This window comes from Callospermophilus lateralis, chromosome 6 (genome assembly GCF_048772815.1).
Source record: "Callospermophilus lateralis isolate mCalLat2 chromosome 6, mCalLat2.hap1, whole genome shotgun sequence".
NCBI lineage: Eukaryota > Metazoa > Chordata > Mammalia > Rodentia > Sciuridae > Callospermophilus > Callospermophilus lateralis.
In genome coordinates, this window is record NC_135310.1 from 161,598,361 (window position 1) to 161,615,581 (window position 17,221).

At 39.6% G+C, this 17,221-nt stretch overlaps 1 protein-coding gene and 1 pseudogene across 1 annotated transcript in view; one reads left to right on the forward strand and one right to left on the reverse strand.

Annotated features, from left to right (window-relative positions):
• Positions 1 to 17,221, reverse strand: part of LOC143401644 (uncharacterized) — a 742,139-nt gene that overhangs the window by 420,800 nt on the left and 304,118 nt on the right. The window contains exon 6 of the mRNA XM_076859301.2: positions 4,094 to 4,105. Within this exon, the coding sequence (XP_076715416.2) occupies positions 4,094 to 4,105 (12 nt within the window). The remainder of the gene's footprint in view (positions 1 to 4,093; positions 4,106 to 17,221) is intronic.
• On the forward strand, positions 6,973 to 7,554 carry LOC143401706 (B-cell CLL/lymphoma 7 protein family member A pseudogene; annotated as a pseudogene).

The window sequence follows — 17,221 nt, forward strand, 5'->3', positions numbered from 1 at the left end:
GGGCCTTGGGACATTTTCAATTCCCCTTTTCCTGGACTCCATTCTCAATATGGTGTTTATTCTTGATTTTATTGAATATTAGACCCAATTTACCTAACTACACTAACTACTTATCTGTAAATCTGGCTTCACTACCAAGGATATGGCTAAGTAGTACAGTATCCCTCAGTTCACCTAACTTTAACAAGATAATAACAATGAAGAAAGTAAAAATAAAACAAAGTCAAAATGAAAATTAGCTGGCCCAAGAGGAAATTAGGTACCCGAAAATGACAGCTCCTCTCCTGCAGAAAATGGCCCTTGGAGATTTGATTTTGATAATTATTCCACCTGTCAATCTCCAGCATCTGGGCTGCAGGAACACCCCTGCCACTTAGTATTTTATGCAGGTGCTGAGGATGCCCTTTGAGCATAAGGAAGGCAGCAAAGAGTCTCTGCCATTGACATGTTCCCCACCTGGCTGGCCAGTAGGACTGAGGACATAGTGGCCCAGTGGAGGACTTAAGCCTGCAGACTCCAGAGACTGCCCAGAGTCCCAATCTGCTAGTTCCTGTTTTCAACACAGCCAGTCTTGTGGTTCCAATAGTCTTTCTGCCCCAGCCTCCCTTGCTAGGCCAATGCATACTCATCATTGCCTGGTTCTCAGGAGTAGGGCTACTTGGGATCCTCAGTTCCTGCACAGCAGAACAACCTGTGACTCTGAAGTGTGAGATTCAAATGGAAAAAATAGAGGACTTCTGTCAGAGACCAGCTCCAACAGGGGGTCTCAGGAGAGGAATGGATGGTGAGGAGTCAGCAAAAGAGGGGTGGAGAAACAACACAGACACCAAAGTGCAGGTGTTGATCCCAATCTTTACTTGTGAAGTTGATCATATATACTTTTCATTTTGGCAGGCTCACAGTACTTTGTGGTTACAAAACAGGAATCATTATTCAACGAAACAAAATATTACCTAGCTACAATCAAAATAGAAGAATGTATCTTGGCTTATGCATAAACAAACATTTGTACTTTCAGTTTGCGTTTTGCTTTGAGCTGTTTCTGTTTAGTTAACTTTTAATAATAGTTACAAATGTCCTAAACTATTGGCCTATACCTTGACTATTCTTTCTTGACTAACTGACTGGAACCGGTGCCATGGTTATGGCAAGTGGTTGACTTGTTATTAATTTTAATCAAACAAGAGTAAGAGCACAAACCATTGTGCACAGGAACAAGAACAAGTTGCCCAGTACTAAGCACTAATCTGTCTTCTTAACATTAATTTTTCTTCTCTAGATTTTATTTTAATTTCTCAAAAACTTCCTTGATAGGAATACAGGGAGTTTTTCACTAGACATTAACAATTTACACTCCCCAGCTGAATCATTGCATTTAGAGCTAACAGATCTATTCTTTAGAAGTAGTTGCATTAATTGGGAAAGTCATGTTTTTTCCTTCATACTTAATGGTCATATGAGAAGTCACAAGTATACTTATTAAAGGAATACAAAAGCAAATCAGCCCATTCCCAGAAACATACTGCGCTCCTCCAGAGGATGGATGCCTTGCGCCATCCACCTCAGTAGGGCCTTGCCATTGCCTGAGTCAGGGGAGGGGCGCAGCAGACTCCAGAGATAAGAAGTGAAAGCCCACCCTCCTCCTCCCTGATGACACACAGGATTGGACAGTTCCCACAAAATGCTCTTGATTAGAAGGAGCTACAGACCATGAACATTGAATGTGAGAGAAGTGAGCCCTTTTTTTGAGTGACAGGGAATATTATCCAATTCAGGCATGAATAAGGGCTAGAATCTCAGGTCGTTGAGTGCTGCTTTTTTTTTTTTTTTTTTTTTTAATCTGAGAAATGTACCCCAGGCTGCTGTTATTTTAAGGCAAGGTTTTTTTCCATAAGTGGGAACTAACCCAACCATCAGAACATTTTCATTTAAACTTACATATAAGGTCATTTCAGTTTATGGATTATATATGCTTGTATATTATTCAGGAATTAATATAAAATAATGACAATAACTATCAAATTTTATTTAATTTTTTTTATGTCTGTTCTTTTTAGGTGACAGATTGAACTTTGAACTGGGAAGAAACCCCCTAAAGTAAAAATGCCCAATAAAAACAACACATAAGGGGCTGGATTGTGGCTCAACAGTAGAGTGCTCACCTCTCAAGTGCAAGACCGTGGGTTCAATCCTCAGTACCACATAAAAATAAATAAGTGAAATAAAGGTATTGTGTCCAGCTACAACTAAAAAAAAAAAAAATACATAAAAAAACATAAGGTACAAGGTGAGAAACCAACCTCTACCTCAGAGCAAAGACTGTCCAAGGAAGGGGGCATGACTCTTGTCCTTGCAAAGACCCACAGAGCACTCCTAGGCTCATACCCAACCTGCTGAGTTGTTTATATACAAATAACAGGAGAGATCTGCTGTGCCAGGTGTCCCTGACTCAGTCAGGCTAGGTGGGGACCCATAGCAACCCACTAGCAGCTACCAATCAGCATGAGACAGGGAAAATTCCTGGGATTCCAAATGACCCTTCCAGTAGTTTATGGTGGTTGATAACATTTTGGGAAACCATATAGTTCAGCACATACTCTCCTCATGGCCTAAGCCAATCAGTTCAAATGAATCCCCATCTTGTACTAACCAATCACTGTTCCCACCAGTGAATGTGCTAATCATGTTTTAGAGTTGTTTATGATTTTCCCAAGGTGTGTGATGATTTGCTAAGAGATGCTATGATGCATGTGGGGTACCTGCCTTCCCCAAAGAGTTATAAAACTGCTGCAAACCCTGGGCTCAGGGCCTCTAAGCCACCAGTTGCTGTGTGTGTAGAGGACTGAGCTAGCTTGCAATAAAAACCTCTTTGGTACTTACATCAATCTTGGTCTCTGGTGGTCTTTTGGGGGTCCCACATTTGAGCATAACAGTCTCTCCTGAAACCCATGGGAAAAGAAGACAGCACTCCAGTTCTCTAGGACTGCAGTTTCATAGCACAAAAAGTTGCAAAAGCGGGGTGTCTTGAGAACTTACACGGATAACAGGGTTTTGACAAGCATAATACAAAGGCATGTAGTAGGTTAATGGTCTAAATGGTTTAGCAGTTAGGGAGTAAATTTAGATCACAACATCAGAATGTATGATGCACCACTAAAGTTTCAGAGTGAGTTGTTATTTGGTCAGGGAAAGCCAGAATTTATGAGTCATCACTAAAGTTTCAGGGAGGGTTGTTATCTCATCAGGGGAAACCAGACATGGGTGAGTTCAAGGCACTGGTAGGCATTTCAAGCAAGTTTACAAATCATGGTAATTTATAATGAAGCAGAAATTAACTTTTCATGCCTTTGTGATGAGATGGCTTCCAATTTTAAAAGGAAATTAGGCTGTATTTTTCACTTGCTATAGCCATAGCTTTCAAAGTATATGTTTCATACTTTAACAAGTATGAGAATTAAATTATTAATATTAATTACTACTAATTTTCTGCAGCCTATGCAGTACTGTTGGAATGGCTATTATAAAAATCTAAAATTGTCATGTATGGTGGCATATGCCTGAAATTCTAGAAGCTATGAAAAATGACACAGGAGAATTATTAGTTCAAAGGCAGCCTCATTAACATAACAAGACTACAATCAACTTAATGAGAGCCTGTCTCAAAATATAACATAAAAAAGAATGTGGATGTATCTCAGTGGTATGCACCCCTGGGTTCAATACTGAGCACCAAACCATACAAAACCAAGCAAATATCTCATAATTAATAGGGGTTCCAGGGTACACAAAAATGTAAAAATGTTAGTGACAATATAAATTTAATAAATATATTTTTATAAAAGTGTTAAGGTTCTTTAAAAGCCCAAAATAAAAATGCCACATAATCCACTAGTCATAATTTGGGGTAGCAGTGCAAGGTCGTACATGCCTGTACTCCCAGTGGGTTAGGAGGATAAGAGGTAGAAAACTAGGGGTTTATTCTCAAGTTAAAGACCAGCCTCAAGAACTTGGCAAGGTCCTAAGAAACTCAGTAAAACCCTCTCTCAAAAATACATAAATAAATAAAGTGTTGGAGACTGGGTATGTAGCACACTGGTAAAGTGCCCTGGGGTTAATCTCCAGTATTTAAATAAATAAAAAGATATAAATAATAATTCAATCCAGTAATAATAACTCTGGGTATATATGTAAAAAATTTGAAATCCTTTTGCTAAATATATTGCCACACATCTATTTTTATTGTACCTTTATTTACAGAATCTAATAAAAGGAAACAAATAAAGTACCTTTTAGATAGAAAGTATATCAGAAAATGCCTTCCAGCTGCAAAGCATCCAATTAGTCCATCCCTTCAGAAGCTGCACACTTAAAATTCAAACTGGTCCCTAGAAGGCAAGACTCAGAGAGTGGTGTTTTCTAAATACTCCAAAAAGTTTGGAATCTCTGAGAACCTTGTTTCAGATATTCTAAAACTCAGAACTAGATCATATGGGAGGTCAGAATGAGAACACAAGACATAGTCAATTCTTTAATGGGGAATCTTAACTCAGATACTGTCATAACCAAAAGCAGTGTTGGAGATAAAAAAATAGATTCTGTTTCACTGATTTCTGGGTTATGGATTCAAATCAAACATATATTAGAAAAAAAGTTAAGGCTACTGGTTAAAATCTACGTAAAACAGGTATTAAAAATGTACCAGGGGCTGGGTGTGTTGGTGCAAGCCTGTAATCCCAGTTGCTGAAGAGGCTGAGGAAGAAGTATCAAAACTTCAAAGTCAGCCTTAGCAGAATCAAGGTGCTAAGAAACTCAGTGACATCCTGTCTCTAAATAAAGTAAAAAAAAAAAAACAAAAAGCCTGGGAATGTGTCTTAGTAGTCAAGTGCTCGTAAGTTCAATCTCCAATATCCCCCATAAAAAATGTACTAGGGGGCTGGGGCTGGGGCTCAGTGGAGCTCATTTGTGTGGCACATGTGAGGCACTGGAATCAATTCTCAGCTCCACATATAAGTAAATAAAATATAAGGTCTATCAACAACTTTATATATATAGTACCAAGATATTGACATGGACTTTGATCTAATTTGCTGTGTACTTTAGCCCTTAAGATTGAAGTTGGCCAGGCATGGTGGTGCATGCCTGTAATATCAGCTGTTTACAAGACTGAGACATAAGGATCATGAATTCAAAACCAGTCTCATCAATGGTGAGGCACTAAGCAACTCAGTGAAACCCTGTCTCTAAGTAAAATACAAAATAGGGGTAGGGATGTAGATCAGTGGTAGAGTGCCCCTGACTTCAATTGCTGGTCTCCCCCCCCCAAAAAAATGGGGCTGAGTAAATAGTTCAGCTTGTAGAGTGCTTGCCTTCTAAGCATGAGGCCCTGGGGTCAGTCCCCAATACAGAAAGAGAGAGAGAGAGAGAGAGAGAGAGAGAGAGAGAGAGAGAGAGAGAGAGAAAGAGAGATTGAACTTGCATGTAATTTAAATTCAAGTTAGTCCCACTTTTATTTTTTCCTGCCACACCAGAAGAAAAGAATTTCCTGAAATGTTTGGCATGTTTTATTTACTTATTTTTATGTGGTGCTGAGGATCGAACCCAGGACCCTGCATGTGCTAGGTGAGTGCTCTTATCACTGAGCCACAACCCCAACCCCATCTGTGGGTTATTTTAATAAAATGGTCTGACCATAAATAAATAAACAAACAAATAAATTAATAAATAAATAAACCCTCAATTGATGATCCATTACAGTTTTTAAAAATTCTTAAATGGGACACATAAACCTCATTTAGGAGAGATTCATTCTTTTTAATGTCACCTAATTTTATTCCGCTTTCTTCTCATGTGAAAATCTCAGAATGAGAAATTAAAATATTTTAAAACTGACCTCCAGTTCTTAAAGAAAAACATTAAGAATGACGCATACATTTGAAATAAAACATGGGAAAATAATGATTAATAATGCTGAAAGTGGAGTTTTGAGATGAACCAAAATTTCTCAGTTTGCCAATTGAATCTGGGTGCTTGTCTCATAAATTTTGAAGAAAAAAAAATCTATTTAAGCAAGAAGAACGCCCACCATGTGGTATGAGGAATGATATCAGAAAAAAAAAAATTCATTTTTATGTGCCATCTTAGAAGTTTACTCATGGTTTTGGGCAGAACACCAGTTAGCGGCCAGGTGTGTTTGAGTGAGGCCCATTAACCAACCGCATTACATGGTCATTACACTATCTATTCTATTTTATACTTATTCTCTGTGAACAGAGAACCCTAGTTTTGGATATGTGAACAGAGAGCTAGAAAACTAGGGCTTTATTCTGAGACCTATTGAGAGCTAAACTGAAGTTCTGGATTTCAGATGTTTGTTCTGGATTTGAGATACTGCTTCCCCTACATTTAAAAATCTCGCGACTCTGGAAGAGAATGAGTTAAAAGCCAGCATCATCAAATTTGTGAGGCCCTAAGAAATTCAAAGGGACCCTGTCTCTAAATAAAAATATTTTTTTAAAAAGGGGTGGGAATGTGAATCAGTGGATGAACACCTCTGAGTTGAATTTCTGGTACCCAAAAGAAAACAACACACACACACATACACACACACACACAATAAATATATAAACAAACAAACAAAAAAACAAACAAACCCTCATGTGTAACAAGCCCTAAAATCAGCAGCCTCTCTCATGCATGAGTAAAATAAATGGATTTCGGGTTCTCCTGATGATCATCTCAGTCTTCACTATGCAATCTGGAGTCATGCTGGACTCCTGGGACTTGGAAGCCCGCAAAGGGCTTTAGAAAGAAGCTGAAGGCACTGGGCCCTGGTGCGTGGTGGCATCAGGCTTTGTGTGTGTGTGTATGTGTGTGAGTGTGTGTGTCTGTGTGTGAATGAGTGAGCAGGCAGGCGCGAGTGTGGCCGCAGGACCTGGCAGGCGCGCTCCACCAGCCTCTCTCCCCGCCAGAACCATGTCGGGCAGGTCGGTTCCAGCCGAGACCAGGAGCCAGACCAAAGATGATGTCAAGAGGGTCATGGCGGCTATGGAGAAAGTGCGCAAATGGGAGAAGTGGGTGACTGTTGGTGACACGTCCCTACGAATCTACAAATGGGTCCCTGTGACAGAGCCAAAAGTTGATGATAAAAACAAGAATAAGAAAAAAGGCCAAGACGAGAAGTGTGGCTCCGAGGTCACCACCCCAGAGAAGAGCTCCTCCCCGGAGGATGGACATGCACGAGGATAACAGCAGCCAGAGCTCCCTAGCAGATGCCTCCCGCATCCCACAGGGGAACAGCAGCACCAGAGCCCAACCCCACATGCCCAGCGACGGCGCGGAGGTCCCAGGGACCAGGCACAGCTGACGGAAGGAGCACCCTGGGGCCCAAGACGCTTCTGATGAGCAGAACTCAGGCTTGGATGGAAACTCGAGGAGCAGTTCAGAGAAAGTAGGCTGGTGGCGGAGATGTCCTCGATCTCTCAGGACTTGGAAGGAGTGCCACCCTCTAAACAGATGAAGCTGGAGCCTCTCAACAGAACTCGGGAAGAGACATAGACGCAGGCGAGCTCGCTCCTCCGGCTCACCCTAGAAAGCGCTGTGAGCGCCATTCCTCTTGGGCGCGAACAGGACTCCTAACGTTTCAAGTTTACCAAGTGCAAATCCAAGAAAACCCAGAACGGCGAACTTCTCAGATACTGAAGAACTCTGGGGTGAAGCGAAACACCCGAACCCCGAAGCAGCTGTCCTGGGAGGGGGGCTGAGCGCTCAGGAGCGTCCACACTGTCTCGGAAGCCAAGATCACATTGGTGTTGCTGCTGTTTCCCCCCCACTTCTCTATTTATTGATATCAGCTATTGGAGGGTGGCACCCATCAGGAATTCGCTTTTCTGTCGGGGGCTTTTCACTGTTCTACCAATTCCTTCCACTTTCTTTTTTTGTGCCTTGTGCCCTTGAGGTGACCTCTGGCATTTCCTGGTTGTTTTGCATCTCCCTTTACAAAGTGCCCTCTAAGTCTGGATGAGGCAGCGGCCACCACCTTCCTGGCCCTGCTCCTTCCTGCCCAGGACTGCTGTGGAGTGGGCAGGCTGGAGCTGCAGGACAGTAGACACTCCTCAGCTGGCCCAGTTTTGGAAAGGGGGACTTGGGCCCCCTCTGAGCCCTGGGTGGGGTTGGCACCAGCCTCCAGGACTCCAGGAATTATAGGTGCCAGGGCCCAGTCCTCAAGGGCTGGCCTCCTCGGGTCCAGACCATGCCCTTACCTCCTCAGGGCCTTGGGGGCTGGGTATTTCCAAGTTCCCAGCAGCCCAGATGGACATGCAAAGCCCTTGGATTTTTCTGGCACTTCCACCCTCTTGCCCCTACTGTCACCACCACCTCTGTCACTGCTTCCTCCTGGACCTTCGAAGACCAAGTGGCTTCTCTGGCTGATTGCGTGTTTGTCTCCTTAAGAGGATAGCAGGGCCAGGAAGTGGGAGCAGGCAGCGGGAGCAACTGGTGCTGAACTTTCTCACGGGATGTTGCTTGGATTTCAAATCCATAGAAACCTGCTGCCCTCTGACCAGCCCCCCCACCCCCATCCTTGGCCTCCCCCAGCCCCCAGAGGCAAGATTGCAATCAGAGGAAACCCACTTACTTCTGCAAAATGTTCTGACTCTCAGAGCCCACAGTTGGATGGAATCTCATTCCCAGGACATTTATGCCACCAGGAATCAGGCCTTGATGGTTGGGCCTTAAAGGCCAGAATCAAGGCAACAAGGAATTAGAAAGATTTGCACACCCTCCAGAAAGGAGGGACTGAATTCCCCTCCCTGTGACCGGTCTGCGCTGGGATGGTCCACTCAAAGCAGAGATGCCCCCTTGGATGAACTGCCTAGCTATTGAGTTTTGAGGCCTGGTTTGCTCTTAATTAACATATGGACTCCTCAGACCATAAACCTTTTCCTCAGCTTTCTTTACTGCACTGGAGTCTGACTCCCTTTGAGTTGTGTGTTACTGGGGGGTGGGAGGAGGACTTCGGGTATTGTTGGGGGTTTTTGTTTTTGTTTGTGTTTGGGCTAATTGGTGCATATTCAGGTACCACTTTGACATGTGGATCTTTCTCCCGACCACCATGGGAAGTGTCTGCCAGGTTCCATTTTCTAAGAGTTTCTGAGGGTGAAGCTCCTATTTTTTTTTTTTTGTTGTTGTTGTTGTTGTTTTTAAGGGAGCATATATATTTCCTGCACTTCAAGAAGAATCAAAATGTTCCTGAATTTCAAATACCTCATGTAAAATGTCTCCTGAAATAAGGGAAGAAAAAAAAAAAAAACACCTTGAAAAATCGTAATGTTGAAGTGAGCAATGCCGAAAGGTTCTGTCCTAAAAAAAAAAAAAAAATCCTTGTACTTATCACTTTTGCCCCTCAGGCGGTCAGTTCTGCTGAGAACTGTGTTCTGCACCTCAGCATGGAAGTGACCCCAGGCGCCACCTCTCAAGGTATCTCAAGGCGGCTTTACCTTCAGATCCTGTAGAGTTAGGGTAACGTTTTTTCTTTGCAGCAAAGCTCCATTTTGATGAAAGATGAATCTGGATATTTATTTCTGTTTTGGAAAACCGGAGAGGTTACAACCCAGACAGCCGAAGGAGACTCCAACAGCATCCATGGAGACAGGAAGGCAGCCAGGCCTCCTCTGCTCACGTGGCCTCTCTGGACAGGCAGGGGACCTGGCCTGGTGGAGGATATCCAGGGTACCAAGGCTGTCATTAGTTTTCCTCTGAAGTGCCTGAAGGTAGGAATGGGCCAGCGGTTGGGACCAGCTAAGCCCCGCCAAGGCCACGCCAGGCAGAGCACCAGCAGCCCTGCACTCCATGCTGGCCGGAAAGGCCTTCCCTGTGGCATGGTTAGACTGCAGAAATCCAATGTGCTTCCTTCCCTGAGGCAGTCTGCTCCTCGGAGCTGCTGCTCCCCACCCACCCTGCACCCCTCGCCCTGGTCCCCACCATGGAATCTAAGACCTTTTAGCCGGCGGAGCCAGGGGTGGGGATCCTAAGCGATTGCCTTCCATGGACATCAGGCCCCATGGCCTAAAGGGCTCCCAGGGCAAACTTAACTCCCCCACAAAACTTGAAGGTGGGGGAGCTGTGGCTACACATTCCACAAAGTGCTCGCACTTACACCCATAACCTGGAAGGCTGATGACGGATTCAAATGGGGTGGTGACCTCCCATCATCAAAAGGTGTCATGGTTTGGAATGTTCATGATGGCCGAGGACCTGGTTAGAGGTATAAAGAGCTTTTTTTCACCTTTACCTAATTCCCCCCCCCCCTTAAATGATTTTCTTCTTTGGTGTGTGGTACAGCAGTATAATTTTTCACTTTTTTATTCCATCAGTAGATGGTTTGTACAATGTACAATGGTTCCATTTCAGAAAGTAAAAAAAAAAAAAAAAAAAGAATGAAGCTGAAAACACCATACAATAATGAAACAAAATGCCCAGGTTTTCAACTGCTGATGTAAGCCTCACTAGACTAGTATGAGGGAGGTGAAGGCTAAGCTGCTACAGAGAGACCTGTGGCCACAAGACTCTGGAGAGGACCAGGAGGAGTCCCTAGCCACCACTGCCAGTTTCCACCATTGCCACTCCTGTCAGCCTTAAGCCACCTTCCTACTTAGTCTCAAGATACAAGGCACACTTACCATTTCCTGGCTTTCAGGGTTCTCAGCGGTCTCCCTGTGGTTTGTTTCCAGCTTCTCCATAGCACAGAAACCTGGGCTCCGGATCCAGGACAGAAAGCCTAAAAAAGATTGAAAAAATGGCGGGCTCCAGACGCGAAGGGAACAGAAGTTTGTGGAAGCCCGCCCCCTCATCACCGGCTGCGGGTGGATTGGACAGTTCTCGCCTAAGAGACTGATTGGCCAAGGCGTCAGGCACTGCCTCCAACCTGAGCCAAGTGGGCGCAGAATCAAAGTCTAAATGACAGGCTGCTCCATTGTCACTGTTAAAAGACCACAAAGCAGGCACCGGGGAAGTGGCTCAGGCAGTAGCGCGCTCGGCTGGTATGCGTGAGGCTCAGGTTCGATCCTCATCACGGCATACGAATAAAGGTGCAGAAAAACACTCTCTCTTTTTTTTTATCTTTTAAAAAAAGACTACAGATCAGGGCTGAGGATATAGCTTAGTCAGTAGAGTGCTTGTTTTGCTTATATAAGGCCATGGATTCAATGCCCTGCACTACACACATACACTCCCGCCAAAAAAAAAAAAAAAATGAATTAAGTAAAGGATTTGGGGGATTAGGGTTATGGTTCAGTAGTAGAGTGCTTCCCTAGCATGCGAGAGCTACTGGGTTGAACACCCAGCACCACATTAAAAAGCCAACCAACAAACAAATTACTAATGGTAGTGTGTCCATCTACAACAAAAAATATTCAAGAAACAATAAAGACTGTGTATTGGACTTGTGCACCCTGACTACAGAACCCATAAACACTTTTTATAAATAATATTTACATATATGTCTTCAGACAGTGTATAAAATTCTCCTGTGATGGCTTTTCAAGTAATTTATTTTACAGGTATGTTTCACAACCCTGAAATCCCCCACACCTCACTTATTATTATTATTATTATTATTATTATTATTATTATTATTATTTGATGTCCTGTTAATTGCATTAAATGCCTCTGTATGAGGTTATTTTAAGGTAAAGTTTTCTCCCAATAATAGGACCTAGCCCAGAGAGAAGTGTACTGACACTTATAACTGTTTATAAGGTTAAAGCAATTAGTGAATAAATATTCATTTTTTTATGAAAATGATATCACAATTACTTTAATATGTTTTTTTAATTTTTCTGTTTTTTTGTCTCATAAAAGAAAATACAAAAAAAACAGTTTGAGCTTTAAACTCATTAGCAATGTCCTTATATCCCTTTCTCCCCAAAAAGTGACTCACAGGTATAATTCAAATTATTGAGACTCATAAATTTTGGATCCTTTATTTTAACTAGTGAAGTCTAAAGATTTTCTTTTTATTTTCACCCTTAAATGAAGCCCACTTTTTATAACTTTCTTGTTGTGTAACTGACCTTTAATATTCTGCATATTTTACCCCCCTTCTGATCACTTTGGACTACTGATGTTTTGTTGGAGGGGATCTCAAAGTGGTCATACACAAGGTAGGAAATGGATACAGTAAAATATAAGACTAGTGATTGCTGAGTATGTAGATTTTGCTATACAAAACAAGTATTGGTGGACGATATGGGGGGAGGGAGAAAAAGAGCAATGAAAAAAAAAGAAGAAACACTTGAAGAGTAGAGGGGTTTAGATGCTACAAGCCTACAATGATAGCGTGAATATAGAGGGTAGTGTTCTTGGAAGCAACAATAAAATTTGAGGGGAAAGAAAAAGGTAATTTTTTGCACAGTTCCCAAGTGAGAGAACCAGGTGAATTGGTTCTGTGTTCAACTCTTCCCACCTAGGAGTGGAATTTATAGTTCACAGGGTATGTCTCAGCAAGTAGTAAAACACCATTTCTATGTACCTTTACACTTTTTCATGGCTACAAGCTGACTTTGACAATTCCAGTCACATTACATCTTTGTACTTGTTAGTTATTCATTAATTAATTCATTCACTACATTATTTATTTGTTTTTTATTAATTCACTTTTTCTTTAGTTGTCATTGTTTTTACATTACTGGTGATTACATAATTGCATAAATATTCTGAATGTTGACTTTTTGTTAAATACTGTTTTATGTGTTTATTCATACATTTACTTTTCATTGAAATGTTTTTCCTTTGCCAAGCCTTATTTATATTATACCTCAATCTTTATTAATGAAGACTACATAAAATCACATTATTCCAAATAACTCAAGAATTTATCATCTTGGCAGAACCCTAATCACCCGCTAAAGTTGACCCAGTCTGGATCAACTAAAAGCTGTGTCAAAACTTCTCTTTTTTCTTATGCACACTTTAATAAAGAATTCCTCTCTTACTTTTATATTTTGGAGAGCAGACCAACTTCCCAAGCAGTAGTTAATAACCTAGAAGAGTTTTCCAACTAGCTCACTATTACTTTGAAATTATTTACATCCTTGACACTAAGAGTATCACTGATTACTTTTTTTTATTTTTGCAAGATCTCTCTCTCTCTCTCTCTCTCTCTCTCTCTCTCTCTCTCTCATATGACAAATTGAAATCAGATATGCTTTTTTACTAAGAAACACTCTCAGCCTTTAATAAATTATTCTATAAAGAAAAAGGGTTTTGCTGATTTTCTTAGACCCTCACTAAGTTGCTGAGGCTGGCTGACTTTAATGTTATAGAAGTGTGCATTTATATATATATTCACTTTTGCTTTACTATAATAGTAATAGTAAAGCAAAAGTGAATAAAAAATGAAATAAATAAATAAATAAATAAACAAAACAGATAAAAAAGTACACAGATTTTATGTGACTGGAATTATCAAATGTTGATTGTGGCCATATAAATTTGTAAAGCTACTTGTAAATGGTTTTATACTACCTGCTGAAACATACTCTGATCTATAAATTCCACTTCAAGGTGGGAAGAAATAAACACATAACCCATTCATTTGACTCTTTCTCTTGGGGACTGTGCCAGAGTTGCCTTCTTCTTTCACTTCTACCTTATTTCTGCCTCCAAAGAAACTACCCCTTACCCTCATACTAGCATTGATCCACCATTAGACTTTTTAAATCTGAACTCTTGAGCTGGTCATTCTTTTCCTCTTTCCTTCACAGCACTTTTTTTTTCTCTACCCGTACCTATTCCACCAATACTTTTTCATTAATACTCACTACTACATACTCAGCATCTATCATCTCACATCCTGACCCATCCCTGTTCTGCCTTTTCCATGAATCACTTTGAGATCCCCTCCACCCAGATATCAATAGTCCAGAGTAAGGTCAGGCTAGGGTGTTATATATGCAGGTTTTTAGAAGTCATTTACATAACAATAAGCTTATTAAAATTGGAATGTATTTTATCTGAGGTTAAAAAAGAAAATCTACAGACTGCACTGTTAAACTGAAGTGTCTAAAATTCATTAATCTCAATAATTTGGAAAAAGAAATTCTATAAAAAGGAGAATAAAGAAAAGAACATAATACCTAAAAGCGACAAATTTGAAGACACACCAAGTGTATATATCAAAGAGTGTCATATATTGGTGCTTTCAAATGACAAATTAATTTGAAATAAATGTGGTTAATGGGAGATGTAGTAATCATTTATTAATTATATATAATGGTAGTATACATGTACATGTACAAAATGCATCTCATATAATTATGAGTATTCATTGCAAAAAATTAACTCCACAGTATTTTTTTTTAATTTTGCTGACAACACTATAAATACCTACATCTAGTTTTATGTATTACGAAATGTTCAGGATACATTTTGTACTTTATAAAGTTTACAACTGACCAACAGACATTTTTTTCAATTTTTAAAAGGAGTAGTATTTATTTTTAGTTAGAACATAATGCCATCATTTATCTTTAACTTTTAATTATTTTTAAATTATACATGACAGCAGAATGCATTACAATTCTTATTACACATATAGAGCACAATTTTTCATTTCTCTGGTTTAATACAAATTATATTTACATGAATTCACCTCTTTATTCATGTACTTCATATAATAATATATATCATATTCCACCATCATATCTAACCCCATGATCCCTCCCATCACCTCCCAAACCCCAAAATGTCATTTTTATACACACTGATGTATGCTATGAAGTATAGAAAAGAGTATATACCTTATAATAATATGAACAGATAAAGTTTGTAACTAATACATAGCATAATAATAATAATAATAATAATAATAACCTTGCCATTTAGACATTAATAAATTATACATCTGGCACTACTGACATCTTTTCCAAAAAAAAAAAAAAACAAAAAAAAAAAAAACAAAAATGACATCTTTTACCAAAAAAAGGAAGGGTTATTTGTGGGGGAAAATGGTATTCTATGCTTTCTTAATATCAAGAATATCAGAAGTGATATATATTTCAATATAAAAATAAAATAGAACCAGATTCAATGGCACACACCTCTAATCCCATTGGATTGTGCGGCTAAAGCACAGTAATCCTGAGTTTAAACCAGCCTCATAAACTTAGCAAGGCCCTAAGCAACTATATGTGACCCAATCTCTGTGTGCCCCTGTTTTAAAATTCCAGTAAGAAACAATAACAACAAAAAGAATACAAAGTATTGATGAGGACACAAAATTAATTCTCATGAACTAAAGATGGAGTAGAAATTGCTGTTATTTCATCATGAAAACTGTTTATATGTAGATGAAATACTCCTTACCAAGCAGCTTAGACCTGTAGAAATTATATTATGTGTGTACAATGACAGTGTACAGTTATGTGGTAGTATAAATCAGGAGCTATACTTGTCAATACAGTGGAAATCTGGGGCCTAGGAGGAAAGAGGAGGTGATTCAGAAAAATAAAAATAATAAAGTTTGAGAAAGATTGGTTTCTAGAGCCCAGAAAGATTTTTGGTTTAATTAGAGAACAAAATACCACATAAGTATTATACTGAAGTTACATCTGTTAAATACATCACATGTATAATGGCTTTCAAGGAAAATATGTGGAACTTATCACAAACTAAATAAAAATTTACAAAGGCACATAAAATACCATGTACGTAAATAAAACTAATCATTACAAAGACCACTATTTTAACTCAATTTAATATACAATATTTTCCTATCAAAATTTTAGCATGTTTTTCTTTAAATACAAGAAGAGAGCTGGATGTGTTGGTGCACAATTATAATCCCAGCACCTTGGGAGGCTGAGACAGGTGTATTGTGAGCTCAAAGCCAGCATCAGCAAAAGTGAGGCCCTAAGCAACTCAGTGAGACACCGTCTCTAAATGTCATACAAAATAGGTTTGGGGATGTGGCTCAATTCCCCTGAGTTTAATTCCAAGTAGCAAATAAAAGAAAAGAAGGGACCAAAAAAAAATTATCTTAGAAATAAAATATATGTAAAATACCCCAAAACCTTTAATAAAAAAAACAAATAATAGTTATTGTTATGAGACACACTTAATGTATATTATGAAACTATATTGCAATAATGCAGACCAATAAATCATAATATTAATCAAATCTGAAACCATATGTAGATCAATAGTATTGTTAAGAGCAATAGAAAGGCGTATGTAAAACTGATCAAATAAAAAATAACATTAGACGTGAATGAATGAATCTATCCAACCTAAAGTTAGAATTGGAACCTAGTGGCAAAGTTCACTGTTAGAGTGTGTACGCAGAATGTGCAAGATACTCAGTTCCAACCTTAGCAACACTATAAAAAGCAAATATTAAGAGGGAATGATGTTGAAAATAAAGCAGAATATTAAATGAGACACTGTCCCTCCATCTATAGATCCATTTAAGAAAAAACTACTATGAGTGTCTCTTTGGCAAAATCATGAATGAGTAGAGAGATTTAGATACACTGGATATTAGTCCTGTCTTAAGAAATGTACCACATTTGCGACAAAATCCCCAATTACCATCATCACCTCTAGTGAATAGAAATGTGAAAGAGGGGCTGAGGACGTAGCTCAGTTTTTAGAGTGCTTGACTTGTATGCACAAGGCCCTGGGTTCAATCTCTAGCACCACAAAAGAAAAAAAGAAGAAGGAAATATGAAAGAAATGATACCAAAAAAATGTGGTGATATCTAGAAGCCATAAAAGCCTTCACAAGAGTTTCATCAGCTGTGACCAAGACACAAAAATACCCAAATATCAAAGTTGTCAACTTATCTCAAAAAAAAAAAAAATCTGCCAGCATATTTTCCCAACTGCTATTGCTGACAGATGAAGTTCACTCTAGCTTGTATTATAGGTGATATAGGGAGGAATCCAGTAAACTACTCTTAGCTTGAGTGAGATCTTAGCACTTCCTGAAAATTGCCCCAACCCTGATACACTAGTAATAAGGCCAGAACTACCAATTCCTCCTAGAAAAAAATTTTTGGTTTTTTTTGTGTGGGTGTGTGTATGTATGTATTGAATGTTTCAAATTTAACATATTTTGTTTATATTACTATGTCCCTGATACACTAGTAATAATGCCAGAACTACCAATTGTTCCTAGAAAGTTTTTTTTTTTTTTTGTGTGTGTGTGTGTGTGTGTGTGGATGTG